At 34.6% G+C, this 12244-nt stretch overlaps 1 protein-coding gene across 1 annotated transcript in view; it reads left to right on the forward strand.

The window, feature by feature from the left end:
* CAND1 (cullin associated and neddylation dissociated 1) overlaps positions 1-12244 on the forward strand; it is a 38198-nt gene that overhangs the window by 8516 nt on the left and 17438 nt on the right. The window contains exons 2-6 of the mRNA XM_090273574.1: positions 894-1037; positions 5682-5836; positions 9556-9679; positions 11200-11456; positions 11537-11642. Of these exons, the coding sequence (XP_090129700.1) occupies positions 894-1037; positions 5682-5836; positions 9556-9679; positions 11200-11456; positions 11537-11642 (786 nt within the window). The remainder of the gene's footprint in view (positions 1-893; positions 1038-5681; positions 5837-9555; positions 9680-11199; positions 11457-11536; positions 11643-12244) is intronic.

The raw sequence follows: 12244 nt of genomic DNA on the forward strand, positions 1-12244 counted from the left end.
AGGGACTGGAAATGGCTAATAAGGGACTGGGAACAGTTTATAAGTGTGTAGGAAGGGTTCATAAAGCCTTAAAATATATATAAATACTAAAATAAATGTAAGGTTCCTATTTTGTGGATTTTCACCTATCGCGGGCAGGGAGTGGGTAGTCTAGAACATAATACCCACGATAAGTGAGGGAATACTGTAGTTATTTCTGATAGATTATTTTGCTAGGTGAGGGGAGCTAAGAATGATGGGAAAATTTTATTTGGCCTATAAACAGATTTGGGGGCTTTATTTTTAATGTGACTAATATTCTGAGAAATTACTTAAAAAAAACAACGAATTATCTAGTTGAGGTATAAGGAAAAATCTGCAAGTCTTCTTTACTTTATTTTTATCTTCTGTTCAACCCTTTATTTGAAACTGAGATTAGACAGTTGATCATTTGGGGTTTTTTTTTTTTTTTTTTTTTTTTTTGTCACACTCTTGAGTATTAAACCTTCCTTTGGCAGTGGATCTTAAGGGGAAAGGATTTGGATGTCAGGTGGAGCAAAAATCATTTCATCCTTTTGAAAAGACACCTGATTACCTAGTGGTGGGAGTTGGGGTGGAGATGAGAATTAGGTATTTTGGAAATTCCCTAGTAATTTCTAATATGTGACCTCAATCCAACACACAGTATTACTTAAGAAGGTATTCTTAATGTTTGTAGTTAAAGTCAAGTAGAATTCAAAGAAAAAAGTTAAGAAGAGCTTCCCCCTAAGAGCAGTGATGCAGTTATAGAATGAAAGCTCACTCATTCGCTGTAGGTTCTATCAGTAAATTTGAAATCAAGACAAACCTGGGGAAGGTAATTTTGGGTAATAATACCATATTTAATTTATTAACATAGTTTAATTTTTTGATAGGTTTATGGCTACAAATGATTTGATGACGGAACTGCAGAAAGACTCCATCAAGTTGGATGATGATAGTGAAAGGAAAGTAGTGAAAATGATTTTGAAGTTACTGGAAGATAAAAATGGAGAGGTACAGAATTTAGCTGTCAAATGGTAAGTTGTTTTTGTACTTTCTTACTATACCCTCCACCATATTTTTTAAATACTGTAATAATTGGTAAATTATCTTAGTCTTGTACTGTGTCTCTGAAGTAGGTGACTGGTGACTGTTTAGTGTTTATATTTGGTACACATGATACATTTCCTTATAGTTTCTATATTGACTAAATGGAGCCTTTTATGATATTTTACTTCTTAAATACATATAAGAAACTTTAGAAAGAGTGGTTCTCTCACTTGTTTGACCTTATTTTTTAGCTTATTTAAAAGGCCTACCTGGCTTTATCCATTTCTATATTCCATTGTGGGGAAAATTTTAAGAACCAGTGATCAAGGGAAGTAAAAACAAACAAAAAAGTAAGACTTAAGGAATAGTAGCAATTAAAACCATAGTTAACACAAATCAACACTGATGATAAAGTAGTTATAAAGAACCTTTCTTAAAAATTGTGGGAATTCCAGTTGTCTTTGTGTGTGCAGTACAGTATGAGCATCTTGTTAGACATGCTAACAAGAAGACTTGAAAGTTGGACTTACTCTGTTAATACATCTATTTAATTTATACTTACCAAATATTAGAAATCCTTAATAATTTACACAGTAAGTTATTAGTAAGTATAACGTTTAGTTTCATATAAAAATTAAATTATGGAATTTTTTTGAGGCTGAGCTGCCCCATGTTTGGGCGCCAGGTGAGGCGGAGATGCCTCTGACACCCTGGGCTTGGTTGGAAACTACTCTGTCCAACAGAGGCTTCATGACCATGACCATGACAGAACAGATTTATCCAGGACATTTCATTATGTCTGGGGGGAGGAAGGTGGCTGCTCTCTCTAGGGGAGAATAGCAATCAGACCTCCATCCCTCATGCCTTTTATTGAGGAGGATACACATGGGAGATAACAAGGTCAAAATTCATGAATCATCAATAGCTTTTAGGCATTTGGATTATAGTTGACAATAACAGATTACATGTACCAGTACGGAGGGCACAGTGACCAGTCTGTGTCAGGGTCTGTCAGACATCTTGATGCCACACTAGCAGTAGGTGCAAGGTTTCATACATTTCTTGCTAGAGATTGTTTATGTTACATAAAGATAAGGAAAGCAGAGCAAGTTCTGAAGCATAATAAGTATTCTTTAAATCCAATTCCCATCGAAACTCTCTGAGTGGTTTTCGGTTATGTTCCACACACCGCCTTATGTTGAGACTTAAAGACAAGCACAGCCAGAATGCTGGCAGCTGTCATGCTCAGGCTGGGGCTACAATTCCCTAAACCACGAGGAGCGGTTCCCTACATTTTATGTCTATGTGTATGTCATATCTGATATCAATTTAAATAAAGCATTATCTTATCTCTCCTTTATTGGATTTTCTTATAAAGGTTTTAAATTTTTTTTAAAAAGATTTTATTTATTTTTAGGGAGAGGGGAAGGGAGGGAAAAAGAGAGGGAGAGAAACATTAACGTGTGGTTGCCTCTCATGCACACCCAATTGGGGATCTGGCCCGCAACCCAGGCACGTGCCAAAACTGGGAATCGAACCGCAACATTTTGGTTTGCAGGATGATGCCCAGTCCACTGAGCCACAGCAGTCAGGGCTATAATTATATCTTTCTGATGTTTGACCTTTTTGTGAGTATAAAATATTTCTCTTTAAAGACACCGTATCTTGAAATATATTTTCGCTTATGTTAATATAGCCACTCTAATAACATTTTTTAAGATTAGTATTTGTATAGTATATCTCTATATTGCTTTCATTTTAATCTGTTTTTGTATGTATGTATGTATGTATTTATTTATTTATTTATTTATTAGAGAGAGAGGGGAAGGGAGGGAGAAATAAAGGGAGAGACATGGATGAGAGTGAGAAATATCGATCACTTGTCTCTCATACACACCCTGAAGTGGGACCAAATCAGCAGCATAGGCATGTGCCCTGGCCAGGAGTGGAACTGAGGACCTTTCGCTTTGCAGGACGACACTCAACCAACTGAGCCACACCAGTCATGCTGTGTATTTATTTTATTCTATTTTTTAATTTTTAATTTTAATTTTTTTAAATTTATTTTTATTTACTTTTATTGATTTCAGAGAGAAAGAGGAAGAGTGAGAGAGAGAAACACTGATTTGTTGTTCCACTTATTTAGCATTCATTGGTTGGTTCTTGTAGGTGCCTTGATGGGGGAACCAACCTGCAACCTTGGTGTATCAGGATGATACTAACCAACTGAGCTACCTGGCCAGGGCTGTTTTTATTTTTAAATTATATATCTTATAGATAGCAGATAGTTTATTGGCATTTAGTAAATATTGATATGGTGAATTTGGGTGTGCCATTTTGCTTCTTGTTTTCTTTTTTTATTATTGCTTTTATAGTTTTTTGGTTGTTGGTTTCTTCCCTCCTCGTTCTTAGGTTCATCAAATATTTTATAGCAGCAGTTCTGAAAGTTTGATTTGGGGACCCCTGGGACAGCGTGTGATCCTGAAAGTGTCAAAACTGTTAAGTGAATAATACTAGGGTTTTATTTTCCCTTTGACTCTCCTTTTCTCATACGTACACAGTATAATTTTCCAGACACCACATGATACGTGTTATTATAACAGATTGAATTCAGTTGTTTTAAGCCCAAAAATTAATTTGCAAAAATGTAAAATTTTCTTAAAGTTTTTGTGTGAATATTTTTATTCGTAAAAATGTTACTGAAGATGTAATAAGTTTATTATTGTTATTTTTAATTTTTAGTATGGTAAATATTGACAGAGCCCACGTAGAGAAAAAGTTCTTAGGGTCTTCATTGATTTTGAAAGTTTTAGAAGGGTTTCTGAAACCAAAACATTGGGAACTGCTGTATTACAATATTTAATTTTGATTTCCTGTGTCAACTTTTTAGATATATCTGCAGTATTTTTCAAATTGTCATTCTAAGGTAGGGGTTATAAATTAATTCTTAAATTTGTCACAATCTATTAGAACTTAATGTACCACATGATGTAAATTATATAAACTTTTTTTCATTTTATTTCTCCTGTCTTTGTGCTATTTTTATATATTTGTGTATGTTTTATGTTGAAAATGCAAAAAATATATATAATTTTCAAAATAGCCTTTCATATATATACACATTTACTATTTCTGGTGATCTTTCTTCCTTTTTGTAAATCCAGGTGACTATCTGATTTGATTTTCCTTTAGCCTAGAGAACTTCCTTTGGCAATTCTTGTTGTATAGGTCTGGTGGCAATATATTTTCAGCTTTTAACTGAAATTGTCTTAATTTACCTTCATTTTTAAAGGGTAATTTTACTGGCTATGAAACCTAGGTAGTTTTTCTCTGGTTTTAGTTCCATCATTATCTGGCATTTAAATTATTATTTTCTAAAATAATAGTTTTAGAGGTCTTACCATTGTTATCTGTAGGAGGGTTAATTCCACAAAGCTGTTTTGTCATTAATGGAAGCTAGAACTCTTAAGTTTGAAATCCTTTTATTTTCAATGCCAATTTTCATTGTTTCCCATTATATTTATACACACACACACACACACTACTTTTTTGTTGTAACTGCCATCATTTTGGATTAGACTATTCTTGAGTTTCTTTAATCTTTTTGTTTATTTTTCTTCCTTTCTCTTAATTCCTCAGATATCTTTTCCTACTACTTACCCAGTCAAGCAATCAGCAACATTTATTGAGCATATGTGTGAAATATTGATCTAAACATTTATCACATTAAATGTTTTTTATTGTCACTTATACTTGAGAAAATTTCATTGGCTCCTAATTTTACCACATCACATTTAAATTAATTGGTCAAATTTTAAAGGTTCTTCATACTGTCCTAGGGGCCTAAGTTTCTTATTATGGTTTTCATTTGCCTTTTGTATCAAAAGTTTTTTTTCCCTCATTTCTTTCAATATGCTTTCCACTTATTCTAGCCTCTGATCTTTTTATATAAAGGGCTCTTCTTTTCTAACTATATCCCATCAAAACCCAGTCCCTAAAAATCTCTTCGGTGCAATCTCCTGTAAATACTAACATTGAATGTAAAAGTATTTTTTTTTTTTTTTAATGAAAATTGTGCAGAATACTGAATATCTTTAATTCATTTCTAAAGTAATTAGGTGAATTCCTTACCTCACCAATCAGTTGGTAACTTTTTGGTGAAAGGGGCTTTATTTTGTTATTCAGTACAGTCCTGAATATAGTGGCTTCTCCTCAATGAGTATTCATGCACTGAGCATTACCTACTGTGTCTTAAATTGTATGGGAAGGATGCAGAAGAGTGACTTTTCTCTCTCCTTACCCAGTGACCTATATGCAGACCTTTAGCAGTATAAAATCCTAATATGAAAAGCGTATCTTTACAAGATGCTTCGGAAACACAAAGTAGTACTATCTTAAGTTACATTATACTATAATGGAAATCTGTGGGGAAAAAATTGGAAACCAAATGCTAGGAGTCTTGGAATCAAGAATTTCTTTTATACCTTTTTTTGTACACTATTTATGATACAGGCATAGTGTGTCTACTTTATGTTGACAGGTACTGGGCAAGAAAGTTAATGTTTCTATTTGTTTTTCTCTTTTTGTATTTATCTAGATGCAAAATTTTATTTTTCTTCTTTACATTACAGCCTTGGCCCTTTAGTGAGTAAAGTGAAAGAATACCAAGTAGAGACAATTGTAGATACCCTCTGCACTAACATGCTTTCTGATAAAGAACAACTTCGAGATATTTCAAGTATTGGCCTTAAAACAGTAATTGGAGAACTTCCTCCAGCTTCCAGTGGTAAGTAAGCAAGATCACATTTTTCTTCCTATTTCCCTTTGGAGGTATTTTTCTTCTACTCTTCCCCCACCACCCACTCTGCAGCCAAAGAGGGAGAGAAGTATCTATTCTAAAAGATCTTTGGTAAGCATCCCTTTGAATAACTAAGAAAAAAAGTCTAGAGTCTTATTTTTGCTTAAAAATAAATAGTTTTAAATGAATATTTTGATTGAATTTAAGTATCTCATAGGAATACCAATTCTGAAGAATTCTTACATTGGAGCAAGGTTTAACATTGTTCTGTTTACCGTGACTATAGGATAGAGTTATGCCATCCTCTGCAATGAGGGAAAAGTAACCAACCTCATGATTTATTTGTTTTATTTTCAATATTAATTTTGCTTTGCATTAAATTTATGATATAAAACTTAACATTGTTAATACTGGTATGAAATAGTTCTGTTATTAATATCTTCAAGTAAGGTTGAGGTCTTATAGCTACTTGGTAATATTTTTTTTAAATTAAAAACAGTTAATGAATTTGTCAATTAATTTGGCTTTTGATCTCAGACAGAAATGTTTAGATAATGTAAGTTTTATAATTGGTCTTAACTGCGGTCCCACTGGTTAAAATTAGCAGGCTGAAAGTTTTTGTCTCATCTGCAAATGGAGTGAAATTATCTCCCTTTTTCATGGAAAGCTATAGATTGGTAGTAATGTAATGTGGGTATGTAGTTTTTTCTCATCTATTAAAAAAACATTTATTAATCATTCATGATGGTGCATGTATATTATTTACTTAGTCTAAACATCAGCTATATGTAGAGCCTTACTATTCCTAGTTTGAGAATGAAGGAACTGAAATTCAGGGAGATGATGTTAATTTACCCAAAGTTTTTTTCTTTTCTCCATTAAGTATATATTTTACTGCTTACGCTATTAACAGTTGTCCCAATTTTTTTTTACCCTTTTGCCCCCTTCTGCCTGGTATGCCCCTTCCCACCAGCAATCCTTTCTCCCTTACTTCGCACCATGGTTTGTATATATAAGTCCTTTGGCAATTCCATTTCCTTTAATATTTTAACTTCCCCCTATTTTGTACCTCCCAGTTGTGCTTCTTGATCCCTGCACCTTATTCTCCTCTCTCTCCCTTCCCCCTCCCTGCTGTAACCTTCCATATAATCTCCATATCTATGGCTTGCTTAGTTTGTTTTTGTTTTTTAGATTCATTTGTTGATAATTGTGAGTTGTTATTTTAATGGTCATAGTTTTGATCTCCTTTTTCTTAAATAAGTCTCTAACATTTCATATAATAATGGCTTGGTGATGATGAACTCCTTTAGGTTTACCTTGTCTGGGAAGCACTTTATCTGCCCTTCCATTCTAAATGATAGTTTTGCTGGATAGAGTAATCTGGGTTGTAGGTCCTTGCTTTTCATCATCATTTTGAATATTTACTGTCTGCAAAGTTTCTTTTCAGAAATCAGCTGATAGTCTTATGGGAACCCCTTTGTAGGTAACTCTGCTTTTTCTTCATGCTTTTAAGATTCTTTAGTCTTTGGCATTTTAATTATGATATGTCTTGGTGTGGTCCTCTTTGGGTCCAACTTGTTTGGAACTCTGTGCTTCCTGGACTAGTGTGTCTATTTCCTTGGTGAAATTAGGGAAGTTTTCCTTCATTATTTTTTTGAATAAGTTTTCAATTTCTTGCTCCTCCTCTTCTGGCACTCCTATGATTCGGATGTTGATACATTTAAACTTATCCCAGAGGTTCCTAAGCCTCTCCTCGTTTTTTTCAATTCTTGTTTCTTCATTCTGTACTGGTTTATTTCTTCCTTATGTTCCAGTACATTGATTTGAACCTTGGTTTCCTTCCCTTCACCATTGGGTTTGTGAGGATTTTCCTTCGTTTCATTTAACAGAGCCTTCACATTTTCCCTTATGCGTTTGCCATACTTAAGCATATCTGTCAAGTCTGTGAGCATCTTTATCACCAGTGTTTTGAACTCTGCATCTGTTAGGTTGGCTATCCTCTCCTCGTCACTTAGTTCTCCCACTGAAGCCTTGATCTGCTCCCTCTTCTGGACCATATTTCTCTTTCTCCTCAACTTGACAGCCTCCCTGTGTTTGCCTCTGTGTATTAGGTAGAGCTGCCCCACCTCTTACTTTGTAAGGGGCAGAGCCTTAGGTATTTGTTAGTGCTGGATGACCCATTTCACCACCTTATCGTGCTGTACATAGGGGAGGGTTCAGAGAGGGAACAGTGCTGCTTTCTTGGACTCACCCCTTTTCCATTCATTTCACCCCTTCCCATATATGACTGGCGCCCCTCTAGATGTTGCCCTTGTGATGGTTCCCAGAGTTGGTTTGTTTGCATAAGTTCTAGGATCATGGGGGTCCTCCAAACAAACTCATCTGAGAGACTGACAGTTTCTTCTGCCCCAACCCCCACTGGTTTTCATAGCCAGAAGCTATGAGACTGAATTTTCATGGCACTGGAACCTTGATCTGTGCAGTCTGGCCTTGGGCTGGGATTGCTCCTCATTTGTCCCTCCTGGCTTTTATAATGTGTGACTGCTCTTCCACTGGCTGGTGCAGCTGTTGCCCTGCTGTTGCCACCTCACCTTTGCCACACCATGTCCTCTCTGCCCTGGCTCCCAGTGTCTGCTCCTCCTGCTCACCTGGATGAGCCTTACTTCTTTAAATCTTTGGTTGTTGGACTTGCATACAGTTTTGGGTTTGCTTTTGTTTTTTGTGGGGTTTTTTTGTTTGTTTGTTTGATTTTGAGGTAGTTGTAATCCTTATAGCAGTGTGAGGAGGCGAAGCATGTCTACCTATGTCTCCATCTTGGCTGGATGATAAATATTTTTATATCACCCAAAGGATTTTATTACTAGCTGGGTGAAGATTCAAATCCATTATCTTTTAATCCAAAACTTGTGCTTTTGGTACTGTATCGTACCAATGTTACTTAAATACTTCAATAATATATTTCACTAAATCTGAAGTATGTTATTTGTAATTGTTAGCTATATTGATATTTTCCTCATTTTTTTCTCTCACCAAAACATTTGTTTTTAGCTGATTTCTGGTTGCTAACCATTCAGATTCTTCCTTTAAAATTTTTTTTCTCTCACTTTTTAATAACACAAATCTCCTTTAAAATAGGTTAGATTTATGAGTTCCTTGGAATAACATTTATATTTTGTAATGAAGTTATGGAATATTTAGCTTACACTTACTTTTCTTCTTTTTCTTTTTCCATTGTTTTTCTATTACAGCTGTCTCCCATATTTTCCCCCATTGCTCTCCCCTGCTCCCCCTGCCCACCCCCTACCCCCCGTTTTTCAAAGAAACCGTGTTAATCATTGGTTTTTAAGTCACTGAAATTTAAAAGTCTAGGTTACTGGTAAAGAAGACTCCCTTATTGCTTTCCAAGCACCTACAGCTGCTACGTACTCCATGATTGGCATTCATGCCATGCATAGAAATAGTTGTCCAATAGAGCCTATCTAAATCGATATTATTTTCCCTGGGTCATGTTCTCCTTCTGCAGTTATGTCTAATAAGTTATTTTATTGAGAAACAGCCTGTTTTGAAATACATGTTTTTGTGACATAGATCTCAAGTCCATGTCATAATCAAGTTTACAGTTGTTTAATTATTTGGCAACTTCCATGAATATAAAGTGGAATTCAATACACTTGTCTTGAAATTATTACTGGTTTTCATTCATGCAGGCTCTGCATTAGCTGCTAATGTATGTAAGAAGATTACTGGACGTCTTACCAGTGCAATAGCAAAGCAGGAAGATGTCTCTGTTCAGCTAGAAGCCTTGGATATTATGGCTGATATGTTGAGCAGGTAAGCATGCATGTAATTTGTAGTACTTGTAATATAGATAATGTGCATTTATTAAAAACTCCTCATAAATATAATAAAACTTGGTCTGTAATTATTCATGTTCAAATTGTGACTTTATAAATATGAGTGGTTAGGAGTGAAGGGAAAAGCGAGCTAATTATATTTATCATGTAATACTACATAGCAAGCATGTTTTGTATGGTTTTGAGAAGTAATTAACATTTGTAATTTAAATATTTCAGCAAGTTTTGTTTTACTCTTTTGTATTCTTGAATACAATGATCTGCTTAGATAAGATGTGACTGTAGGCGTGGCAGATGTTCCAGTTAATGTTATTTGTAAATTTTATCAACCATGTTTATAGTGCATGTTTTTGAGGCGGAAGGAACTTGTCTCTTTACATTTGTTGCTTTTCTACTTTCCTCTGGAAGTCAAATTTGGGAAGATACAAAGATCTAAACAACTCCTAAAGGAAAATATCTTCAGCACTTGTCATTTTCAATTTATTTTTGATTTTCAGAATCATCATATGTCTTCATTATTTGTGGCTAATGCACCTCAACTTAAAAATAAATAATTAAGTCCCTTCATGAACACCTTATACTTTACTGTAGATTGGAACACAAATGGCTATAATGTAAGACAAAATGAGACTAAATACTAACTGCAAATATAAGTTGTTTTAGCACTTAAAATGGAAGGATCCAAGGAAGTTTGTATGGAAATAGTAGCATTTGAATTTAGTTTTGAAGAATGGCTAGGGCACAGGTGTATATGCCCAGGTATAGAATTATATCAGCAATCGTAATAGAGTTGGAGAACATTGTATTCTAGTTTTCCAGAATATAGAATGAATAGTAGGAAGTCATTTTGATAGATTGGAGTCATGTTGAGAAAGGTGAGGAATTTATACATAATATCATAATTATTGAAGTCATTTAGACTTTTTTGCCTCTATGTACCTTGATTACTAGCATTGTCTTGGCACATAGATATTTGACTGCTGTTGACTCATTGAACTACACATATGAAATGATTTGGAAGAGAGGGTTAGACCAACAGGATAAGTAAAATATAATATATATAGATGTGAAGAGGAAAGGCATTAAGGAGAGGGGACGGTCATGAGATGCTGATATTTTGAGTTGTGACCCCTGAAAGAGCTGTAATGGAGGAAAAACTATCAATAGATAAAATTTAAGAGACCTGGGAAGGGGAAAATGACAAGATCATTGTTTTTAACATACTCCCACATGTGTTGGTTGGATATCCTCTAAATGGGAATATAGGTCTAGATTGCAGAATGTAATTTAGGGCTACAAATTTCAAAACTGCGTTCACTTGGCTCAGGTTTTCAGTTGGGTTGGTATAGATAGTAAGGATTCCGTTTTCCTTTCATTTAGTATTTGAATTATGTCATGTAAAGTTTTACTCTGAATACATCGAGTTCAGAGGCCAGACATTTCAGTAATGCTCAAACATCTTGAATTTATTTGTTGTTTTCTTTCTTTTATTTTAAGGCAAGGAGGACTTCTTGTTAATTTCCATCCTTCAATTCTGACCTGTCTGCTTCCCCAGTTGACCAGCCCTAGACTTGCAGTAAGGAAAAGAACCATTATTGCTCTTGGCCATTTGGTTATGAGCTGTGGAAATATAGTTTTTGTAGATCTTATTGAACACCTTCTGTCAGAGTTGTCCAAAAATGATTCCATGTCAACAACAAGAACCTACATACAATGTATTGCTGCTATTAGTAGGCAAGCCGGTCATAGAATAGGTAAGAAATGTTCAAATATTTTCACGTTTTCTTTAATTAAGAAAAAATAATGTTTTTAAGAACCAATATGCTTTTCTTAGGTGAATACCTTGAGAAGATAATTCCTCTGGTGGTAAAATTTTGTAATGTAGATGATGATGAGTTAAGAGAGTACTGCATTCAAGCCTTTGAGTCATTTGTGAGAAGGTAAGTTTTTAAGATGTCTATTTTTAAATAAAAAATCTTCTTAAAAGTACAATAACTAAGATCTAGATTAGGTAAATGGGGAGAAATGGGTTATTTTACTCACAGCCAGGAATCTGGCCAGAAATGTATAATTATATAGTGAATTTTGTATCTTTTCAATAATTTTCGAGGTCTGTCACATCCATTTTGCTAGGGCAATGGTTCTCAATCTAATAATAAAAACTGCAAATGTACTAGAAGGGTCCATGTAACAGATTACACACACACACACACCACCACCACCACCACCACCCTGCCCTGCCCCCTAACTAGAATTGACAGTAGTAGCATAGTACAGTCTTGAGACTTCACTAGTTGTTATTTGCAGCAATCCTTTGACCCTCATGGTTTGAAGTAGCTTTATAGTTATATCAAATTGTTAAAATCAGAATTTGTGGGATTCATTTCCTCTTTTTAATCAAGAAACAAATTATTCCTTTATTTGGGGTCATTTATATATTCTGTCTTCTTAGCATGTAGCTAGAAGACCAAGCCTAGATGAATATGCACTGGCATTTTCACAGAGATCAAGTTCATAGTCATATGTTGAAAAAACAGAGCAT

Source organism: Furipterus horrens, unplaced genomic scaffold (genome assembly GCF_987537825.1).
Source record: "Furipterus horrens unplaced genomic scaffold, mFurHor1.1.pri manual_scaffold_4, whole genome shotgun sequence".
Classification (NCBI taxonomy): domain Eukaryota; kingdom Metazoa; phylum Chordata; class Mammalia; order Chiroptera; family Furipteridae; genus Furipterus; species Furipterus horrens.